At 49.8% G+C, this 21,973-nt stretch overlaps 11 protein-coding genes across 11 annotated transcripts; 4 read left to right on the plus strand and 7 right to left on the minus strand.

Annotated features, from left to right (window-relative positions):
- Window positions 1-200: 200 nt before the first annotated feature.
- On the plus strand, window positions 201-1,741 carry ASPBRDRAFT_123667 (putative neutral amino acid permease; the record flags this gene model as incomplete). Its single annotated transcript, XM_067617622.1, has 3 exons — window positions 201-390; window positions 449-878; window positions 943-1,741. The coding sequence occupies 3 exons, from the start codon at window positions 201-203 to the stop codon at window positions 1,739-1,741; spliced, it is 1,419 nt and encodes a 472-aa protein (XP_067479734.1).
- A 911-nt stretch (window positions 1,742-2,652) lies between these two features.
- mpkC (mitogen-activated protein kinase mpkC) lies at window positions 2,653-4,823 on the minus strand. Its single transcript, XM_067627174.1, has 9 exons — window positions 4,421-4,823; window positions 4,318-4,365; window positions 4,105-4,234; window positions 4,006-4,049; window positions 3,840-3,939; window positions 3,433-3,789; window positions 3,303-3,381; window positions 3,051-3,234; window positions 2,653-2,999 (listed from the first exon to the last, which is right to left on the minus strand). The coding sequence occupies exons 1-9, from the start codon at window positions 4,474-4,476 to the stop codon at window positions 2,807-2,809; spliced, it is 1,191 nt and encodes a 396-aa protein (XP_067479735.1). The 5' UTR covers window positions 4,477-4,823; the 3' UTR covers window positions 2,653-2,806.
- A 173-nt stretch (window positions 4,824-4,996) lies between these two features.
- ASPBRDRAFT_74456 (putative DEAD box helicase involved in nonsense mediated decay) lies at window positions 4,997-9,429 on the minus strand. The gene is made up of 7 exons (XM_067629247.1): window positions 8,838-9,429; window positions 8,421-8,779; window positions 6,338-8,349; window positions 6,178-6,271; window positions 5,733-6,015; window positions 5,476-5,584; window positions 4,997-5,399 (listed from the first exon to the last, which is right to left on the minus strand). Exons 1-7 carry the CDS (start codon window positions 9,213-9,215, stop codon window positions 5,263-5,265), a joined length of 3,372 nt encoding a protein of 1,123 aa, XP_067479736.1. The 5' UTR covers window positions 9,216-9,429; the 3' UTR covers window positions 4,997-5,262.
- Window positions 9,430-10,987: 1,558 nt separating this feature from the next.
- On the plus strand, window positions 10,988-13,038 carry ASPBRDRAFT_54323 (WD40 repeat domain-containing protein; the record flags this gene model as incomplete). Its single annotated transcript, XM_067627213.1, has 3 exons — window positions 10,988-11,030; window positions 11,093-12,758; window positions 12,816-13,038. The coding sequence occupies 3 exons, from the start codon at window positions 10,988-10,990 to the stop codon at window positions 13,036-13,038; spliced, it is 1,932 nt and encodes a 643-aa protein (XP_067479737.1).
- Window positions 13,039-13,086: 48 nt separating this feature from the next.
- Window positions 13,087-13,449, minus strand: ASPBRDRAFT_541320 (uncharacterized protein). The gene has a single exon (XM_067627181.1). The coding sequence runs from the start codon at window positions 13,341-13,343 to the stop codon at window positions 13,134-13,136; it is 210 nt and encodes a 69-aa protein (XP_067479738.1). The 5' UTR covers window positions 13,344-13,449; the 3' UTR covers window positions 13,087-13,133.
- A 106-nt stretch (window positions 13,450-13,555) lies between these two features.
- On the minus strand, window positions 13,556-14,614 carry ASPBRDRAFT_195192 (uncharacterized protein; the record flags this gene model as incomplete). The annotated part of the gene is made up of 1 exon (XM_067620842.1): window positions 13,556-14,614. One exon carries the CDS (start codon window positions 14,612-14,614, stop codon window positions 13,556-13,558), a length of 1,059 nt encoding a protein of 352 aa, XP_067479739.1.
- A 415-nt stretch (window positions 14,615-15,029) lies between these two features.
- Window positions 15,030-16,600, plus strand: ASPBRDRAFT_175655 (uncharacterized protein; the record flags this gene model as incomplete). The annotated part of the gene is made up of 4 exons (XM_067619810.1): window positions 15,030-15,316; window positions 15,412-15,731; window positions 15,795-16,138; window positions 16,202-16,600. 4 exons carry the CDS (start codon window positions 15,030-15,032, stop codon window positions 16,538-16,540), a joined length of 1,290 nt encoding a protein of 429 aa, XP_067479740.1. The 3' UTR covers window positions 16,541-16,600.
- A 253-nt stretch (window positions 16,601-16,853) lies between these two features.
- ASPBRDRAFT_84059 (PRP38 family protein) lies at window positions 16,854-17,549 on the plus strand (the record flags this gene model as incomplete). The annotated part of the gene is made up of 1 exon (XM_067629495.1): window positions 16,854-17,549. A coding segment is annotated over one exon (696 nt), but the record flags the coding sequence as incomplete, so codon positions are not given.
- Window positions 17,550-18,115: 566 nt separating this feature from the next.
- On the minus strand, window positions 18,116-19,704 carry ASPBRDRAFT_29455 (heme-dependent oxidative N-demethylase family protein; the record flags this gene model as incomplete). The annotated part of the gene is made up of 3 exons (XM_067622658.1): window positions 18,116-18,596; window positions 18,655-19,120; window positions 19,188-19,704. The coding sequence occupies 3 exons, from the start codon at window positions 19,702-19,704 to the stop codon at window positions 18,116-18,118; spliced, it is 1,464 nt and encodes a 487-aa protein (XP_067479742.1).
- Window positions 19,634-19,911, minus strand: ASPBRDRAFT_42195 (uncharacterized protein). Its single transcript, XM_067624751.1, has one exon. The coding sequence runs from the start codon at window positions 19,894-19,896 to the stop codon at window positions 19,735-19,737; it is 162 nt and encodes a 53-aa protein (XP_067479743.1). The 5' UTR covers window positions 19,897-19,911; the 3' UTR covers window positions 19,634-19,734.
- ASPBRDRAFT_42196 (uncharacterized protein) lies at window positions 19,649-20,606 on the minus strand. Its single transcript, XM_067624752.1, has 2 exons — window positions 19,829-20,606; window positions 19,649-19,716 (listed from the first exon to the last, which is right to left on the minus strand). The coding sequence occupies exon 1, from the start codon at window positions 20,205-20,207 to the stop codon at window positions 20,046-20,048; it is 162 nt and encodes a 53-aa protein (XP_067479744.1). The 5' UTR covers window positions 20,208-20,606; the 3' UTR covers window positions 19,649-19,716; window positions 19,829-20,045.
- Between the last annotated feature and the right edge of the window lie 1,367 nt (window positions 20,607-21,973).

The raw sequence follows: 21,973 nt of genomic DNA on the forward strand, positions 1-21,973 counted from the left end.
CCGGAAGAGTCCTTATCAGCCAACAACTGAGCTCGACATCATCCACCCGTCACGCTATCAATAGCGATCATATCAATATCAATGGTGATAATGCTCCGTGGTCTGGTCCCTGTGCAATAAAATCTCAGCAATATTAAAATGTAGGGGGTCCCATTTCAAGAGGGTAATCACTTCCCTTTCCCTCACATAGGACGCCCACCATGTCATACATCAACGAGGTCAAGGACTTCAAGGCCACCCCAGCCCAGGATGATAGGGAAGACATTGGAGTCGCCAGCTCCGCAGACGTCAAAGTAGGCGATGAAAGCCATGAAGTCTTTCAGCAAGCCGATGGCAAGGTCAATTTTCGCACTGTCAGCTGGATCCGTGCATCAGCAATCTTCCTCAAGAGTATGTCCCCGACTAGTCCCCTTCAACGCACACAGATTTCTCATTGAACCCCCTTCAGTGCTGTTCGCAACCGGAATTCTCTCTATCCCATCAGTTATGTATGATCTGGGGGCCTTCCCTGGTGCCGTCAACTTGGTAGGATGGTGTGTTATCAATGCCTACGGTGCCATCATCCTGGGCAACTTCCGCACTCTATACCCACAATGTCACTCTGTAGCCGATATGGCCCAGCTCATAGGAGGCCCCATGCTCCGCGAGCTGGTCGGCTTCATGTTCATCGTGACATACGTGATTACAGCTGCATCAGGGATAATTGGCGTCTCAGCGGCATTCAACGCCCTCTCCCTTCACTCCCTCTGCACGGTGTGGTTCTCCTTCATTTCAACCATCATCATCGCAGGCTTTGCTAGCGTGCGCAAATTCTCCCACATTGGGTGGCTCACCTGGGTGGGCTTCGTTAGCATCCTAGCCGCTGTCCTCATCGTCGTGTGAGTTCACCTAAACCCTTTCCCATTACCCCAACCACCACCACAAACCTAACACATCCTCCAGAATCGGCGTAACAACCCGGTCCCGCCCAGCAATAGCCCCCCAAACAGGCCCCTATGACCTAGGCTACCATGCAATCGGCTCTCCAACCTTCGCAGCCGGAATAACCGCCTCAGCCACCATCTTTGTCTCCAGCGCTGCGACCTCAGCCTTCCTACCCGTGATCTCCGAAATGCGCAAACCCAAAGACTACCCGAAAGCCGTCTATCTCTGCATGTCATTCGTAACAGCCTCCTACCTCGCCTTTTCACTAGTCATCTACGCCTGGTGCGGGAAATGGATCGCGTCGCCGGCGCTCGGCAGCGCCGGCACAACCCTCAAACGCGTCGCCTACGGCATCGCCCTACCCGGCCTGATTGTCAGCGGCTCGCTCTACGTGCACGTAGCGGCAAAGTACCTCTTCGTCCGCATCCTGCGCCACTCGCGCCATCTCCAAGCCAACACAGTCGTACACTGGGGCACGTGGTTGGCATGCACGATAGGGTTAGCTGCGATTTCATTTATCTTGGCGTGCGCGATCCCTATCTTCACGTATGTATTGGCATTGGTGGGGAGCTTGGGATTCGCGCCGTTGGCGTTGTGTTTGCCGGGCTGGCTGTGGGTGTATAGTCATGGGGAGTATTGGAAATCTGGAGGGGTGGTTAAGCGGGTGGTGTATTTATTGCATATTGGGTTGATTGCCTTGGGGTTGTTTATGACGGTGGGGGGCACGTATGGGGTTATTGTGCAGATTATGAACGCGTATAGGGATGGGGAGATTGATGGGGTGTTTTCGTGTGCGGATAATAGTGGTTCTACTTAGACGATACTTCTACTTTTTACTAGAATTGTATTATGTGCAATAAGGATTTATACATCATGAGTTTGTTTGGCCTTGCTTTGGTGGTACACACAGGTGGAGTAGAATTGTTTGTAGATTGTCATTCATCGTATGGCTCATTCAATGTGTAGGAAATCATAACCGTAGCTAACACATATCGTATTTGAAACAGAAAAAGGACGAGATTGGGTAGAACAAATGCAGAGGAAAAAGAAAACATCATCAAGATTCTCAACGCTTGGCCCATTTCGAAGATATCAACGTTAACAGAAAAAAAGAAAAGCCCCGAAGGAGCACGTTCTCCCGCATAACCGGAACCTGGCAGTTCCCTGAGCCCACAACATTAATGCTTCGACTGCATGTTGTATCATTGAAAACCTGCACTGAGCAGTTCGAGCGATTCTTCATTGTTGTTATGTAACCCAAAGCACCGCCGTTGAGAATTGCATCGTGGCAGGGTAATGTCCCGTTCCCAGAGAAAGATGTTTCTTCGCCCGGTGCATTGTGGATTTTGATATAGAGACATCTGCCAGGTGGTGTTCGGTGCGATTGTTTGTTTTTGTGAGTGGTATAAGGCGTTGACAGGCAACAATATTGCCAAAGTGGAGAGTGATAATCTCATTGTGTTGGTCCGGCTTGATAATGTCTTAGTTTGCTGAAAGTGTAGTATTGTTTGTGGAGACACTAATAGGGTGGGATGGAAGTGTATGTCTGGCCTTCAGCGTAAGCGACTATATTCGTGTTTCGAAGTCGATGCGAAGACGGGGAGGATAAACAAGTCGTTGACAAAGAAAGGGCGGTTGCCAATGGGAAAGGTTGAGTCACTAACTTGCGCTTTTTTTTGGTGGTGCCTGTGACAAGCTCTAGGCAAGGGACACATGGTTCCCCAACTTTCAACTGACCGATCTTCGAAGCCTCAACTGACGAAAGGGCTGACGAAATAAATGCATCATGATGTCAGGGCCAGAAACCCTCGGCGAGAACAAGCGGAAATGTTTCATCAAACTTGCGGCTTTTGCTTCCGTGAGCTTTACTAACTGACGCAGACTAAATCTGGAGGTACTGCAGGATATCCTGGTCCAGGGTCTCCGCTGATTTGGTGACCATGCTTTGGGTTGTTATCTGGCCAAGCGGGTCAAGGACCTCAGGGCTGAGGCTCGGGTCGGGAGGCAAGAAGGGTTCTGTGATGACTGGCTCTTCGGTAGGTCCAAGATCATGGAAGTCTACAACTTCAGTGTAGCTGACATCCTGGTCAGGCTGCAACCCAGCTAAAAAAGAGCAGGAAACTTACATCATAATTTTCCACTCGTCTATTGAGTGCGCTACTTCATTGAAAGACCAGTCGAACTTCTGCTCAGCGACCGGCTCATCAGTAGGATCGTGGTATACGCCCAAGTAAGGATGCTCCAAAGCCTCCGCTGCAGAGATCCGCTTGTCGGGATCAAATATGAGCATCTTTCCAAGGAGATCAATAGCTGTGGTCAGAACTCGTCAGCATACAAATACTGTTCAAGCACTTGCTTAAACATGAAAGGGTAGGTACCATCGGTATCAGAGTTCGGAAACAATGTCGCCCAGGGAGCTGGTTGGCGCTTTGGCAGCGATTTCACGATATCGAGGGTCTAGATAATATATCAGCTTTTCGGTGAACCAACGATCGTTCTAGCTCTTACAGTTTTGGTGCAGATCCTCTCAATGACCTCATCAGGTGGGTTTCCCAGAGCGTCTGTGATCAGAAAGAATTGGTGGATATGATCCTTCCCTGGGAACAATGGCTTTCCGCGAAGCATCTCTGCCGCAATGCAGCCAGCACTCCAGATGTCCACCTGCACTCCGTATTTTTGCCATGTCAGCATGATTTCTGGAGCTCTGTAATACCTGGTTGAGACATATCCGGTCATCTGAGGCTCCTGCAGCCGTGCAAGACCAAAATCACAGATCTTCAAGTCGCAGTTCTCATTGATGAGTATGTTACTCGGCTTGAGATCTCGGTGGATCACGCCTGCGGAGTGTATGTATTTGAGGCCTCGCTGGGGTCGTTAGCAAGTCCATGTCGACTAAAATAGTTTGGCAGGCGTACCAAAAGCTGATAGGTGAAATATTGCACAAACTTGCCGTCCAGGGGCTTCGATGTGAGGAGACGGTTCAAGTCAGTTCCCAGAAGGTCCGTTACCAGATAACTGCGTCCTATTGTTAGTACTCTTGCGACAAGATCCTTGAATCCACCCATTGTAGTAACCACATACACGTCCTCTAGTGGAGAGATGAAGATGTCGCTCAGGCCAATTAGCTGTCGAAGGTTAGCAGTCGCATGGTATCAAGAATGGACCGCGGGGGAGACGGACATTTTCATGACGCAGGTGTTTCAGTAGCTTAACTTCGCGGTAGGTGCGTTTGGCGAGAGTGGCGTTGGAGAACGGCTTCATCATCTTCTTGATAGCTACTGGCTGGCGCGTAATCATGTCATAAGCCGAGCTAGTGTGACCACAGCATGGTCAGCTAATCTAATCCGTCCATCCAGGTAAAGCGACCACATATGAAAGAAGGTGTGCTCGTACCAAACAAGCCCGAAGGCACCAAGTCCGACAGGCTGCAAGTCAGAATATCTGAGCAGGAGATTAGTAGCTACAAACCGGCCTTAGCAGCGAACTGATCACTTGCCTGTTGGTGGTTTCGAACGTAGTTCCCAAGATCTGGGATCGCAAGAACTCTGCCATGTTGTCTAACTGCAAGGGAAGCCGTGTGAAACAGAAGATGGGTCAAGGATGGTAGGTAGTAGAAGAAGGTAGGTGGGTAGTAGAAGATGGGTAGGTAGGTAGTTCGTACCAAGCACTACCGACTTAGTAGTACTAACTAATAGCAAAGTCCGTAGTGGGAACTGGTGGTAAGGCTAACGTTGAAGACTGGTGATATATGGGTTTTTCTCTCTAGATTCAGGTCGGAGGAAGTATGCCAGCTGAGCAAAGGCAAGCCAGTTGCATCATGGATGGCCACTAGAGTGAAGGGAAGTTCCCGCCGTGCACTTTGCAGTGGTGGTGAATAGGTAATAACTTGAGTAAGGAAGAAAAGGAGTAGGAGTAGTACTCGTATTAACTATTAACTGCCTTAATTACTGCGAGTACCACCAGCGGTGCCTGGGCAGTGCCTGGATGGCCCGTCACGGCCTGCGATTGGCGGGTTGTCGGACCAGCCACCAGCGCGCCGGGGCTTTTCCATTTCCAAGATTCCCTCCTTTTTTGGTTGCTGCCGGGAAATCCACCGTCGAACGACTCCAGCGTCACCAAGTCGAGTCCGTCTCTCCCTGAGCGGGTCGCCCATCTGTCCACTCCCCACGTTCCGGCCGTCTCCGAGTTAATCCTCACCTCTCCCAAGAAGAGTTTGGAGCTCCCTCAGCGATCCTCATGCGTTGCCCTTCCGCTGGCCCACGCCAACGATGCAGCGAAGGCCTCGCTTGCAGAGTCGTTACACGGATGACCCCGCCAGGTCGCGTGTGCATTCCAGTATCACCTTTTATGACACTCGGTCGGTGGAACCGGCACAAGACATCGTGATTGCTCGAGACACGAAGCGCAAGGAAGAGTCGAGAAGACGGAAGAATCCAACTGAGTGACTGGGAATGCGGGGGAATTGGGCGTGGTAACTGTAAGACATTACGAGTACTTACGACGGAGGACTTAGGGACTTAACAGCAGCAGATAATTCTACTTTGTACTAACCTCCTCCATCGTCTTTACTAGAATCGACTATCGCCAGAGCGTCCGGGCCAATCAGAATGCGGGAGCAAGCCTTGACATCATCGCCAACTTCCTTGATTGACCGAGAAAACTAAAATACCACACACCACGTAGCAGCCCTATCTACCTATTTTTGGTGCTGAGGCTCATGAAAACTCTAAAGTTTCCCAGCCCATGCCTTCGGATTTCCTTCCAGTGGGCCATCAGATCTCCAGGAGATTTTCTTCCGACAAGGAAGCCGGAGTGTCGCGTTCCTGAGGACTGCTGCTTGCCACTTCCGTCTCGGGGAGAAGAAGATCTTCTTCCGCCTCTGTCCCTGATGTGGGCCGCGCTGCCGCGGCGGTCTCGGTAGCCTTCTTCAGCAACATCGCGTCGTGCTCCTTCACACCTCCACTTGCAAACGCTTGGTAGTGTCTGACCGCTTCGGGATAAGGACTCGGTTCTCCCAATGGGGCAGTGGAGATTTGGGACACATGTTGGAAATGCAAGTTATCAAGTCGCGAAGCCACCTCGCATGTGCACCTGCAGGTATGGTTTATGGCACAAAATTCACTGCAGATGTGCTTGCAAGCCATCCGTTTGTTGCAAACCTCATTGCATCTTACCTGATCATGGGGGAAGCTGTGTTTTTGTCACCATGTTAGCTTCAACCAACTTGTTAGGCTAGAACTAGATTGCGCCTACCTGTGGCATTTGATGGGACAGGGATGGCCGCAATCCAATGCTTCATCGCAGGGAATATCACATCCACCATTTATGTTGTTCCAGTCAGACAACCCTGGGTTTCATGTGTCAGCAAAACAATCAAACTGACACTACAAGCTCAACGGAGGAAATCCCATACCTTGTATAAGAATCGTCCGCTTGTGTTTTACACATGTGACGGGCAACTGAGTTCCCAGGCGCCCTTGTGGTTTGTTATTAACCATTAATGTCAGTACTTTTTTCCAGAGCAAGTTTTTTATAAGTGACTTTGCATTGCCGAACATATAAAATCCGCGTCTTGCACGCGACAGGGCAACACAGACTCTGTTTGCAATCGACAGGAATCCGATGTCACTTTCACTGCTCCGGACGAGTGAAAGGATCACAATCTCGTTTTCTTCACCCTGATATGAGTCTACAGTTACTACCTTCAACTGCTGACCCTGAAGGTACGGGTGGCGTTTCAAGACGGATAGAAGCTTTTTCCTCTGGCCATTGTAGAAGGTCAGTATTGTGATTTCTTTCACACTGTTGCCATTCTGTAACAGGTGGGTGAAAAGCTCTGCGATCATCTGGGCCTCGATCTCGTTGTATTTGGATGCAAGGCTATCTCTGCTCTCTGGCCATTCATGAGTGAAAAAGTAGGAGCGAAGGGCTCCCATCCCTTTCACTCCAGGCCGCTTAAGTACTGAGTCATGATCACACAGTTCGCCATATATAGGTTCCAAAAGCTGGCGGATCTCTGGTGCCATTCTCCTCTGCTGGTTCAACATGACGTATCTCATTCCGTTTCTGACCAGCCGCTCAAACATGGAGACTCCGAGATTGTAGGGCTCGCCCTCGAGCTCCTGGACCGTGCAGTGTCCTCTGAGTTGCTGGTGGTCACCCACGAGTATCATGTGCTGGAGGGAGTCAAAGCACGCGGCAACTACTGGTGCCTCGATAGCCTCAGCGGCTTCTTCGATCAGGACGACTTTGGGTTTGAGGCTAGAGATCAGTCCCCGGTATTTACTAAGGCCTGTGGCTGTCATCCCGATCACTTTTGCTGTCCGAAGAAGATGGTAATCTCGTTCCCATTTGCCAATGTGGAGATTCTCACAGTTCTTCGAATAGAGTGACACCTGCGGAAGAAGCCTCTCCCTCATCTTGACCTTAAGTTGTTTTCGGAGGACATCATAGACAGCCCCTCGGGCATCTTCTCTCACCTTCCACAAATCTTGCTGCTTGAGGTTCTGGATTGCCGCTGTCTCAGAGCACGAGGGCCTGCCGCCGCAGAGGCCATCCTGAAGATTGATGAACTGTCCTTTCAGGATTTCGAAGTCGTCATCATCAATACCCTGCTCGGCCTCCAATTCCTTTAGTTGTTCGTACTCGAGGTCTACCTCATCCTCCTCGAATCCGAAACTCTCTGCCTCATACATCACCTCGAACGGCACGACCCTATCGCCTAGCCAGACCCTCAGCGGATCGGTATCTTCACTATCATTGGGACGAGTCCAGCCTTCAGCACCTTTCTTTAGATTCTGGAGCTGTGTTTCCGTCAAGAGGTCATACTCTACGAATAGAGAAGCAGGAAAGGGCACGTTAATATTTTCGGCGATGAATGGCTGCAAAATCTTGGTGATAGCTTGGGCCAAGATTCTCTGCTCCTTCCTGGCCCTTCCTAGCACGCTTCCGTGAACTGTGACGGCAGGTTCCTTCTGTCTGACACGGTAGAGGGTCCGTTCTTTTACTTCGTGTTCGTGGCTCCGCGAACCAAGCCGGATATAGTTCTTCTCGAAATTGGCGACGAGCTTCAGAAGTTGATCCAAGGCATGGTTCGTCTGGGAGGCTAGGATTATAGGAGAATCCCCATACTTCATGTTTGAAAGTAAGATGTTCAATGCAACAACAGATACGTATGTCTTCCCTGTGCCAGGAGGACCTTGGATGAGCGAGAGCCTTTTCGTAAGCATTTTGTGTAAGGCTTGCCATTGTGTACTATCCATGACCTGGCTTGGTTCTCGAGGCCAGTTTCTGAGAACATCAACTTTATCTTCCTGGGCAGCCTTTCCGGTTACGGACTGTATGTCAAGGATAGGGTCCTTCTCCACATAGTCTGGAGCTCTAACATTAGGGTCAAGCAGACAAATGTGTTCAGAAAGAGGAAATCTACATCGTCAATCAGAGTCTGAATTGAAAGACAGAAGATTTTGTGCACAGGCCAACTAAAGCTTACTCACTTTTCTTGTTTCAACTTTTGAAGCGCTGCCATGGTATGCCTCACAGATTCGTAGTAGCCATCCTTGGCTTCTACCATGATCCATTCCTTCTGAGGGTCGAATTCAAAATCTTCAGGTCTAGCAAGAAAGATGTCAATCTCTGAAGGATGCTTTTGGACGCCTTCGAGTGGCCTGGCGGCAACAATGGCAACAACGCATTTTTGTTGAAACACGTCATCTGCTGGACTCAGCGCAACTACAGAGCCGCCAACGAGACGCTTGGTATATTCCCACACAATTTTCTTCTCCGCTCGGCAAGTAGAGAATTGAATTCTGATTCCTAGGCCTCTTTGCGCGAATGTGATTCCGGTGAAGTAAACCTGAAGCAATTTCATACTGTTAGTGAGTTGACGAAGATGGGCGTGTCAGAAAATCTACCTTATCATAGATGGACACAAGCTTGGAATCCATCATCCGGGGGTCATTTTTGACATATGCGACGGCATCTCTAAGAGGAGCAACTGCATCCTCTCGAAGGAGCTCATAGTGTGCTTTGAGGTACTCATCGCTCGAGTTCCAAGGACCCACGATTTTATTTGGTATCAACTCAACATACTCATCTTCGGCGCAACCCATTATTTCATCTGATGATGGGATTCCTGGCCTCTTCAGCCATTCCTCAGCATCTTCGGGAGATGGCTGGACAAGATACTCTCTGATGTCTTTGTTAACAAGCATGTGGGCGTCCATATCTGCGTTTGTTGGCCGAGGGACTGATCGAGTAGCCCCGGGGCGGTGGTCATCCTCTGAATTCATACTGATAGATTCCTTCAAGGTGAAGAATGATAGGATGAGCACAGAGCACTTAATTGGAAGTCTTGACTGTGCAAATTGCTATGCCGAAACCCTCCATATGAGATGTAGATAGTAATCGGCAGAGTAGTGACAAATCCGAGAAGGACTGCGTAGGCAAAGATGAAAGACTTGGGGAGAAACTTTGGGGCGATGAGGAAGGAGGAGGGGGGAATGCAAACGAAGTAAGAAGGCACTTGCCGGTATTTATTTCCAGTGTCTAGTGCCTATAGTATTCATAGGAATGACATCAAACCACTCTCTATTCACCTGAATAAAACTAACAGCTTCCATCTTTCATATGCACTTCATTCACTCCTTTCTTCCCCGTTTGCTTGTTCCCTTGTTCTCAGCTATCAGCCTCTCGCTTTTCTCTTGGTGTGTTTCCCAGCCTATAGTTGAGAGTGATGTGTCTGTTGTTTGCAAAGTTGGTGTGGCCTGGTGTAACATCAACCATCTGTGGACACTCCTCTGTTTGCAAACCAAACTATGGTAGTCCATCCAGCCACACTAATGCGAACAAGCAAATTCATAAAGAAAACCATGTCCTCTAAGTTCGTCGTCCAATTTCTTCGGCTTCGATTGTGCGCGCGAAAGGAGAGACATTGTATGTGATGTGTCGTCTGAGACCTTAGGCGAACCTTGGGCCCTGCTAAGCACTTACTACTAGTGTTACTATAATGAAATTTACACGCTAACCTGGATTAGAGTTGATGCCCACGGGCATCAAGGCTCTGGATAATGGGTACTACCCGTCAGAACCCTTTCCTAGTGCGCACATAAAGTGATTCCGGACTTTATATCGCTCGGCTATCCTGTAAAGGACTAGAATTCTGAATCAACAAACTCAAAAGGCGCATCATTTACAAGCTTTCTCGGTGAATGTGAGATCAGGATTCAGGATTCTCACACTACCTTTCAAAGCGATGCCCTACTCAATACTATACCGTATAACGGCTGTGATATATACCTACACTCTGTGAGTCTCCTGCCGGCAGACCAGTAGGAGGAAGCCAAAGGGCTTATAGGAGGATACTGAGATACTGGAGGAAGTTAGCGAGCAGGAGAGAAAGGATCATACAAAGGAGGAAGGAACTTACCGGATATATATAAAACAGCCGGAATCCGCTGTTGTAGGTAGTTTTCTTCCCTTCTCCATTTTTCGAAAGTTCTTTTAAAGTAAATGTACAATCTTCCTGGTAATTATATCATCGTACTTTCCAGGCTTTTACACACTCTATCCGTATGGAGCAAGCTAAATGAGGCAGATCTCCGGTGATTGCATCTCTCTGTGTCTTATTGTTATTACCCAAAATCACCCGTGAAGTTCATCCGTCTGCGCTAACCGTATTTAGAAGCTTCATTGCCTTAGGCATAAAGATAACCGCGAAACGTGACCGAGTCGGGGAAAGGCCATAGACGGGCAGCAAAGGATCAACTTACCCCAGAATCCAGCGATAGCTACATGTCATTCTCTGCATTGTTTTGCGGACCTCTCGATTAGGTGGTGGCATCCTTACGAGTGCGCGCTCATTATTAGTGCAATTACGTGTGCGAAGCCAAGCTATGTACCCTCAGCCTGCGGGGTCGCTTTGCTTTCATTGAGATTATTGCTCCTTGCCTGTGAAGGACTCCGATCTCCCCCACGCAGTCGCTGTGTAGTTGGTACACTCTGTTCCCTGCAGTATCTACTCACTTGTCCATATTTGTGAGAAGCCTAGGCTTCTTACCGAACAATGGCTTCGATCGTAGAAGATGACGACGATCGCGACCTTGCAGGTAAGCTTTGTGACTCTCCCCGGTTCATCTAGGCACCACTGATAAGTTCCCCATAATCTCAGGCTCTCAAGACGGAAGCTCGGACAATGAAATGGAGGATACACTTCGGGATGCAGATGATGGGGGTAATGACAACGAACCCGATCCTGACGCCGACGCCGACCAAGATGCGGAAAGCCAGTCCAATGCCAGTCATGCATCCGAAAGCGCCGGGGTAGGGACGCAACCAAACCCGGATGTCGAAATGTCCAATAGCACCTCTGCGAATTCGATTTCTGATCCAAGGTCTGCTTTTCATCCGAGCGTGCGGGAGAAGTGCCTGACAGCGCCTACATTCGACATAGTCCCAACTACGGCCGCCCCCCACAGTACGTCGATCAATGCGGTGACTGCGACCGCTGATATGAGATGGGTTTTCAGCGGCGGCTCAGATGGATACGTTCGGAAGTTCAATTGGGTAGACTCTGTCAACAGCAAGCTGATGCTCACTGTGGCGCAAAGACATCCTTTCGTCGACAGTGTCATCAAGGCGGGTGTGTTGATGACATACTGGGAAAACATGGACGGGAGCGCATTATCGCCAGTATACTCTTTGGCCAGCCACAGTGAGGGTCTATGGTTGTTGTCCGGATTGGAATCCGGTAGCATAAGACTGCAATCAGTCCGTCATGATGAAGGGAAAGAGATCGCTCTTCTGCAGCAGCATACTTCCGCAGTCTCTGTACTGAGCTTGACTTCAGATGAGAAGTCGCTACTGTCGGGCAGCTGGGACAAGCGAGTCTTTGACTGGGACCTTAACACAGGGCAGACCCGACGCGCATTTGGGTCTAGTGCCGGACAAATATCTGCGGTCGAGATACGGCCGGAATCCAGTCTTCCAGTTCCCAGGGATACAACCGAGATCCAACAAACCAACGGAACATACTCATCCAACTATCAGGCTCCTGAGAATGGCAGCTTTAACTTCATGGATACGTCGAATGACGGTGAAAATGGCACTGGTTCAAACCCGCAGGCGGGCTCTCCGGCCGATTCACTCTTCGGCGGTGCCGACTCGCTATTTGGCGACGAGAACGGGAATGGGGGGGACGAGGCCGGCGCATCTGGGAATGCTTTCGGCATTGACGAAGATGATGAGTTTGGTAAAGCTCTTACAAATGGAGTGCTGCCAGACGCCGACGCCCCTGGAGAACCGGAACCGAGCCAGAACGGTGTTGCAGAGGCTGAAGCTGCCCCTACTGCTCCGGCTTCGGCTGGTGCTGAAGCTTCAACCGCACATAACCCTGCCGCCACTCAACCCCCTGGTTCTGGCCAGACGGAGATGTCTAATGGCTCCTCTCAGCCAATAGTCAATGGACTGCCGCATGCCGAAGAGCTGGAGCCACCAAGCCATACCCAAGAAAGTGCTCTTCCCGCGCCAGCAGAATCAAGCTCTAATACCGATAATCTTTTCCTGGCTGCATCCATTGATGGTACTATCCGAGTATGGGATAGAAGAGAGCCGGATGCCGTTGCTCGCATCACTCCGCAAAATTGCCCTCCTTGGTGCATGAATGCATGCTGGTCTCCAGACGGCAACTATATCTATGCAGGCCGCCGCAATGGCACTGTCGAGGAGTACAGCCTTCATAAGGGCCTTAGGAATCCAGAACGGACCTTTAAGTTCCCTCAGGGTAGTGGACCGGTCACGGCGCTCAAGGCGATGCCCAACGGCCGACATATTGTTTGGTATGTATCTCCCAGGCTCTTTTTCAAACGACAAACGGGCTGACCGTCGTTTTACAGCGCGTCTCATGACATTCTTCGGTTGTACGACCTCAGACATGAGCAAGTGACTCGTCACTCGACAGTGCCCTTCTTGATTATCCCGGGGCATCGTACCGGGACTGTCTCCCAGCTATATATTGACCAGGCGTGTCGCTTCATGGTTTCAACAAGCGGTAACCGAGGCTGGGAAGGTAACACGACGGAGGTCTTGCTAGGCTATGAAATCGGGGTTCCTGGATAAGTGGTTTGCCCGGCTGCCTTGTAGAAGGGTAAGTTTGTCATATTATATGTGGACTTATCGGCAGGTGAATACTAATGGCTATCTTCAGGCATCAGTTACATCCTCTGGGTATACAGTAGAGTCAGAGTGCTTTCCTGGACCTGAGCTTCTGATGAAAGCGATGACCCAGACATCGCTTCCGCCACGAAATGTTCATGAATGACTAATGGGACCGACATGAATGCAGTCGCTGATACTAGGCAACCTGACTTCGATATTCGATAGTATCTTGGCATAATACATGATTCATATACACATGACCGCATAAAGTATCGCCGGTGCCTCAGAGGACACACATAAATATGGACACGAAAACCACCATTGTTCCCGATATATATACCTTCAACTCCCAAGGGAACCTTGAATGCCAGTGACTCGCGTTCTTCAGTTTTAGGTCACCAATACACTCGCCTGGTATGAAGCCAACGAACGCCATAGAAGCCGGCCAAAATGCAAAAGAAATTAAGAAACAGGATATTCACAAGTCATCGCCATCGTGGACTGTGTCATCAAAGTTGAGGCCTTCGCATACCTCATTTTGCCCAACCCGCCAGGATCCGAATAGTGGATTACGGGCCCATTTAACATGGCCATCATCGTCCTGCTCGAAATACACATAGCCTGGTTGCTCGTCAGGATTGAAACCATCTTCGTTGGGCAACATTATGCCTTCAGGGCCCGTGATCAGATTACTAAATCCCGGAACATCTGTGTTTGGAACATGGCCACGGGCTTCGATATGGCCGTTCTCCACGCTGTTCACCGTGATCAGGTATACGGGAGGCAGTGCTGCGTCTCTCTCTGCTCTTAAAGGCATAGGGAGCCAGGCTTCATTGTTAAACGACTCGGGTCTGTTCTTGTCATGTCGCAATGGCAGCGGTCGGGAAAGAAGCATAGCATCCAGCTTGGCGGCATCAAGCAGCAGACCGGGTGTTTGCACATAGAGAACACTGTCATATTGCATAAACTGAATCTGCCCCAGCCGCAGCAGCTTTGTATCGGTAGGCTTGTAGCCCTCGGAAGTGGCTAGCGTCATATCGATGGGCAGAAGCCAGATGCCGTATTCAAGACTTGCCGTTCTCAGCAGAGAGAGGGCCGTGGCGACCGGTTCGGTGAGCTCCTTAGTGGGCATCAGGTCCCATTCGCGCGGATACATGAACAGCCTGTCCTGGACTGCAGTGCCATTGGTCGCTAGGTGCTTAAAGAAGAGGATGGCGGAGCAGATGTCGGACGGATCGGGAGTGGAAAGAAGCTGGAGGTATGCAAAGTTTCCTGTCGTTGCCTGTGGGGAACCAGCATCATCCCTTTTATGCTGCTTATCGGCAGCCGTATCAGAGAGAACTTCTTGCCCGGCCCCTTGGTATGCTGGCACTGGGACCGCCGCCGGGGGTGGAGGAGGCGGTCGGATGGCATGCTGGATGCTTCGGACGGACTGCTGTTGCAGGACATACCCCGAAAGGAAGAGCAGAAAAGTAAAAGTACAAATGACAGCAGTGGATATGATGACCGAGACCGTCGACGAAGTAAGAAGCACCATGACTGTCTGAGGGGCCCCCTTTCAGTCGCTTAGTGCGTGTCTGTGTATACCCGTCGTACGTAGCCTGTGGAGACTGAATTGTAGGCAGCACTGTTTTGATATGCACTAGTAACTGCTCTGGAGAGCGTGGTCTATACAGCAAGTATACAAGAAGTAATTTTCAATTCGAACCAGATGTGAGTATCAGCGACCATAATCGTTGCTCGCAGTAGTTATGAGATTCCAGCCTGACACAGCCAAATGATCATCACAAACATTCGCCCTGGCGGTGCCAAGGCCACCATGTCTCAGCCTGCGACTATCTCCCGTTGGCCGTGCGACTATCGATAAGCCGTATCTTGGCACTTCACTCGTAGTATGTAACTAGCTTAGCCAACACCATCGCCAGCATCTTTCAAGATATTAATAACATAATATGTGTGTGAGGGTCTACTCACCACTTAGAAGAAGAAATACAATCTCTCTATTATCACCACCACCCTCCTTCACTCCAAAGCACACATTCTTCTTCTCCTACTCAGCTCTCCACAGAACTGTACCCCAATACTCCTCCCCCGTTAATGCAGAACCACTCCACCGCTATACAATCGGCGGCTACCACCCAATAATACTAGGAAGCTTCCTGCATTCTGGACGATACAAAGTACTGCATAAGCTAGGATGGGGCGGATACTCCACTGTCTGGGCTGCTAGAGATGAACAGTACATGACTAAATCATTTCCTTCATTATTCCAAGTAATCATCTACTAAATATCTGAGGGCCAGTCGCTAACTAATGATAACATGATTATCCCAGAGAAAGAAGATATGTTGCTATCAAGGTCTGTGTATCCGAGAAACATGGTAAAGAAAGAGGACACCATCGAGAGATAGAAATCTTGAAGAGTCTGGGCAACACTCTACATCATGTCGTGCGTATGCTCGATCACTTCGATATAAAGGGACCGAATGGAATACATCCCTGTTTAGTTCTCGAGATGCTGGGTCCAAGTGTATCTGATTTGGTGGAGGAGCGGTTTGCGGATGGGAGACTCCATGGGAGTACTGCCAAGGGAATTGCGAAGCAGGCTCTTCTTGGACTGAATCTATTGCATTGTAGGAAGATTGCACATGGAGGTCAGTTTTACGATCTTACACTTCCACTACAACTGAAAGTCCTAACTGGCAGTGTATGTAAAGACTTCCATATCCGCAATCTGGCCTTCACTATGCCGGAATTTGTGTCCAACATTCCAGAACATAAATTCATCAATCTACTAGGGAAACCAGACATCGGACACGTCCGCAGCAATGACGGTAGGAGTCTAGGGCCCGGTATGCCCGAGTATATTGTTCGGCCTGCGAGTTTACACTCACGATCAAGGCCATTGTCAAATACCATTAAGATAATCGACTTTGGTGAGTCATTCTCACAGGATGATGTGCCCGAGACACTCCACACTCCATTAGTAGTTCGGGCACCTGACGTGGTATTCAAGGATCGGCTGGATTATCGGGTGGATTTGTGGAGTGTGGGATGTGTGGTATGGAGCGGTCATACCCAATCACTATTGATGTACCCGTGTATTGACTGACGAGCTTGATAGTTATTCGAGTTATTTGTCGGTCAGCCTCCATTCGATAGCTTCTTGATCACTCCAAAGATTCTGGTGGAGCAAATGCAAGAAATAACAGGTGAAGCATTGCCTGAGAGATGGGTACCTCTATGGGAGTCGATGCGAGGTGAAGATGTCAATGAAGACAGGGGACCTAGTTTACAAGAATGGTTGGAAGAGATGTACTTTGATGGTGAGCGAAGAGAGGACTTGACAAGGGATGATATTGTCAAATTGGGGAGGATTATTCGGAAGTTGTTACGGTTTGAGCCAGCTGCTCGTGCTTCGGTGGAAGAAATTATCAATTATCCTTGGTTTAGAGATGAATAGTGCTTCTGGCATATGAATGCGGAATAGTGGAAGGAATAAAGACACATTCTATCAATCACGCCTTCATTAGTGATGTTACTAAAATCGATCAAACAGAGTAACTAGCATATAGATAGATAGTACCTGCACACACCGCCCAGAACCCACCAGTAACCACCCCAAAGGCGGTAACCACCATCCAGCCGGCAGAAAAACAATCGCATCTCCACTGTAGATAGCTCCCTCAGCTTCCCTCCGCAAATCTACCTAACTTATCTATTCCATTCATTCATTGCTTCATTCTTCTCCTCTCTACACCTCCCAAACCGAAACGATGACCTCCCACCGCGCCGACGCCAGCACCTTCCTCGACAACCGCGGCTACGCCGGCCCCCTAGTGCGCGGCGTAAACCCAGCAACGCTCTTCGAAAAAGCCGTTCGCGACCGCATCACGGACTCCTACTACTGGAAAGAGCAATGTTTCGGCTTGAACGCCGCAACACTTTGCGATCGCGCCGTGGAACTGACCTGCATCGGCGGCGTATACGGCGTATCCGAAAAGCCCTCTCCGTTCCTATGTCTCGCATTCAAGCTCCTCCAGCTCAACCCGGAACGGGACATTATCCTCGAGTATTTGAATTTCAGTGATCCTGCCAACGATGAAGATCCTACCTCTACGACGGAAAGAGAAGAGGGTGATGGTGTGGTAAAGACACGGGGCGACTTCAAATATCTCCGCGCATTAGCGGCGTTCTATGTTCGGTTGACGTTCGAGCCGGTGGAGGTGTACAAGACCCTGGAACCGTTGTTGTTGGATTATCGGAAGTTGAAGAGACGGGTGCGGGATTCGTTTACGTTGACGTATATGGATCAATTTGTCGATGAGCTGTTGACGAAGGAGAGAGTTTGTGGTACGAGTTTGTGGAAGTTGCCGGCTAGGCAGGTTCTGGAGGATTTGGATCTGTTGGAGGTGAGGGTTAGTCCGTTGCAGGATGAGTTGGAGGAGATGGAGAGAAGTGATCGGGAGGATGAGGATGAGGATAAGGATGAGGGGAGTGAGGAGGGGGAAAGGCAGGGCGATGATTGAGGTTACGTTATCAGGCTTGGTGTCTGTTGATTTTGACCTCTTTCTTCTGGGGTCAGGCTAGATCGCAGCGGAGATGAGCTGGCTTATTGGCCTGGGCATGCTGAATGCTGCTCAAAAGCCTGGACCCCTGGGCGCTGTCGTGTAGACGGTGCGGGTCTGATGGCCATCAGATCTGTTCAAAGACTACGCCGTGGCTGGAGCCGTTCAGCGCGCCTACTCTAGCTGCTGATGTGCGACCATACGAAACCCGCTCCAGCGACGTCTACGTTCGGTGAAATTATACGTGAAGGGACAAGCTACTGTTCCATCATCGCTACGGCTACAGATGTACGCCCTTCAATTTGCGGTCTTCGTGTGATATTAATTTGAGTACATGGCTCAACTGCTGGAACCCGCTTAGATAGCCTTCATCAAAACATAACGCATGGCATAGTCATCAATAGAAGGAATGAGACAGCCTCCCATATATGCAAATCTTATCCACCCAGTTGCCTTTACATACGTAAGAATTAGAATCCCTGCTGGCGATGCCATTTTTCCTGCCAACCCTTGTACCAGGGACTGTCATCCAAGGTTGACACCTGCCAATTCTTGGGGACGAGGCCTTTCTCTTCCTGTTCCTTAGCCCATTCTTCGAGCTTTGGGATTACAACGTGCTCCACGTGCCAGGTGCCTTTGTAGTCCATCAGGTTCTTTTTACCCTCCTTCAGAATTTTGACCGTCAATGCAGGCACTCCCGGCTCGTCCTGGAATTCTGATACCGGAGTGAAAAGGGCCTTGAAATTGAAAACAATGGCGCCAGAGAGAGGAAGACGGCGGAGCGTCTGCCAGTCGACTCGGAGGTGACAGTTGTCCAGCTGGAGGTTAGGGTCCTGAGAAAGGCGCAGTGTCTCGTGAGGGTCCCCTTTGGGCATATAAAGAGGCTGGCCGACCTCGAGTCCCCAGGATCCTCTCTGGATGGGCTTGTCGACGGGCATCTTGGTGAAGAAACTAGGCATATCCCATAAGATCATCCATCCCGTCTACATCTAGGGCCGAACGAACTTACCGATCCATGGAGAATTGCATCTTCTCTTTGTAGTCCGGAATATCCTCGTGGATCTGATGCAGCTGAAGGCCAATCTTGGTCCCAACATTCCATCCCAAAGACGAACAGATGACGCCAGCGCGTAGAAAGTAGAATCCCGTCTTCTCATCACGCATCATGATCCCAAAGTCCTCTGGCACATTATCGATAAGAACCTCGAGTGGATGCTTGGACTGGATATCCTCTGTCGTGCCTAGGATTCGATTGTGCAGAACCTGGTTGTTCTCGATAGAAAAGTACTGCGGATAACGGGCACAGATGAACTGTAAGACCATTTCCATAAGCTCCTTGCAGGCCAGTTCAGATCCAGGAAGATAACCAAGCACCGAGCTGCCGTGCTTTGCGTACAACTCCTTGCGCTGTGCTACTCTGTCTCGGTAGGTATTTTCGAGTTCGATCCACCAATTGGTCTCTAACTTCGTAAGAGCTAACAAGTTGCAAGAGGTTAGCTCGTGCCTCTGAGCAGATCGGTTACAAAAAAGGGGATAACGTACACATTGTCTGATGGTAGGACCACCGAAATGGGCGATAAGGTCGTGGCAGCGCCTTGTCAATGTCAAACTCGTAATACGGCTCCGGCAAGGGCACGCCACTGAGTTCAGCATAGTCTGGAAAATCACCTAGTGCCTTGACCTCCGCCACTGAAAACCCAGTAGGAGTGAATCTCTTATCCGTGCATGTCTGGTAGTTGGCAGTCATTGGAAGTGTATACTTTGCAACTTCTTGGTCGTCGACATCTTCATATGAAACAGCAAATTTAGACGAAGCCAGAACATGACGTAGTAGCGGTGGGAAAACAGTCACATAGTTTGCAGAAGACGGACCAGTGGATGGCTTCTCATCAACTGCTGATGCCCATGGCTTCCATCCACCCTTTGAGAACTTGTTGTTGCGAAAGCGATTAAGGAAACCGTTACCCTGCAATTTTCCAGTGGCGAAGAATAATCCAACGAGTGTGAGCATGGCAAGGCCGACCAGCCATAGGTTACCCTGGTTGTTCAGTACGTCCATATTGGCTACCTGCTGTCCCACATCGGAAAGTCAATAGGATAGAAAGCGACCGTTGCGGTAGGTTCGTAGCAGACGTGACCCCGAGAGAAACACTGAAAGGAAAACAGGAGCAATTATACTGTACCTGACAGGGTGGAGGCGCTCCGTGAATGGTAGTCGGATGCGATCCCCAAAACAGTGGCGCGCCGCCATACTAGGAAAGCTCAGTCTGCGACAGAATTCCGGGGAAATCCCAGCTGATAAACCGGATAATCTGCTGCATAAAGGTGGCATTCCTCGACAGAAACTACTCTGTTTGGTGCGGCAATGCAGATAAAAACCAATGATAAGGACAATATCAGTCAGATCCGACGCAGAAGCTTTGATAACCGATATGTCCTTCCTTCTCTGTGGCCAGCGGTCACCGACACGATAACAGGCTCAGGCGCAGACTCATGACGGATCGGCGCAACCTTTCGAGCTGAGAGACGCGGCTGATTCGCCAGCTCACACAGCTCTTCCATTGGAACGATGCGCCGATGCTTTTAAAGACGCGCCTATAGCAGTGTCATGTCCCACCATCTTCCATCCGGTGCGTACTCGAGATAACGTTGAGACACAACGAGGCCGATCCAGAACACTACAAGGGATGAGTGCATCCGCTGCAATGTAACCAGCAACGGGTGGTTCGCTAGCTTCAAGCCTATGTACCACCATCAATTCTCCGCCCTGTGGCGATCATTAGGAATACAAGAAACCGCCGGAAGCGAGTTCCCTGCACCAGATAAGGAAGGGGGTGTGGTTGGGGCTTGCGACAAGAAAGAAATAGGCCCACGACATCATCCTGATCGGCCTAAGCAGGTAAGAGACGCAGCAAACCGAGGCATGGCAAGATGCTGGGTTCAGCTGACGGAAGAGGAAAAGAAGCAGCGTTGGGAGATGAGACTTGCATTGCCTGGATTGGCAAAACTATCCCGCAGCGGGGTCAGTCATGTGCCCACCAGGTTGTCCCATACTTCCTGCTTGCATATTGCATCACTTCACCACGGTGTGATGGATGGGATTCGTCGCGGCAACGCACCGGACTTGAACAGGTCTCTGCATGAATCCGAAACTGATCAGCCACGCCGAGATCTGCCCAGTGACTCGACCGTTACTGGGGCTCTGCCCCGGGATTGATATCTCAGGCTAGTTTGTCGAGAATCTTAGTTCCCATGCTGCCACAAGGAATCTCCATAGACGTTGCTCAGCACCAGATGTCTCCAATCAAGCCTCTTTGGGAAGCCTGGCGATAATATCCCCGAAAAAAGGGCATAGTCAGACAATGGTTCGCAGATTTTGACCCATACTTGTCCGACCCTCCTCAAAAACGCATCGAATACATATCAAATCTCATATTAAGTGCTCAGATGATTGTCTGTGGCAAACTTTCATGCGAGTTTACTGGTCCTAGACAACTACATTCCCAAAAAGAAAGAAAGAAAGGATTCACCAGAAGGCACAACCTAGGCATACCAATCCTCCTGTGAACCCGGACAAACTCAATCATAGTTCCTCCTTATTCATCATCTATCCCACAAATATCACTGACAATATGCACGTCTAGACTTCCATGAACACGGGTTCATTTACGCACGCACGACTCACCCAGTAACAAACAGCACACGACACAAGGGCCCCATCCTCTACGCATACAACCCAAACCTAGAAGAAACCAGCTCCACGCAACCCCATAACCCCGAAACAAACCCAAGTGGCAAATCTTCAATAGCAATGCAGGTACCCGGACAGCATAAGTAGATACAATACTAGTTCCAGGCCGTGGGTCCGTACATTACAGATAAGGATAGGTAGGGTAAGTTAATACGTGGACGAAGTGGCAAAAACTACGTGTGTGATTGGCATCGGAATAGATCTGGAACTGGGCGCGCGGGAGCGGGTAATCCGTGCGTTCGTAAGGTTTAGCTGTCACTTTATGTTCTGGGCCCGGCACGACTTCGAAAAGAACAAGTGAGAAACCGGTTTGTTGGAGGCTTCGATTGTCGGGTTTTGGGTCTGGGGACCCGCTACACGATGGGATTGAGGGACCAGAGATGGAAATTACTCTAGAAGTGGTATGGGGCGAGGGAATGTATGTATGGAAACAGATCGATGCTCTTTAGTATTCGGTCCGGTATTAAGCCCATTGCAGTACATCAGTAGTCTAGATGCACTGCATCTCTCGCTATCATATCAGAACAACTTCGCTCCATCGTGGTAAGATTACATGCTGAACCCAGTGATAGCGACA

Source organism: Aspergillus brasiliensis, assembly GCF_001889945.1.
Source record: "Aspergillus brasiliensis CBS 101740 unplaced genomic scaffold ASPBRscaffold_5, whole genome shotgun sequence".
Lineage (NCBI taxonomy): Eukaryota > Fungi > Ascomycota > Eurotiomycetes > Eurotiales > Aspergillaceae > Aspergillus > Aspergillus brasiliensis.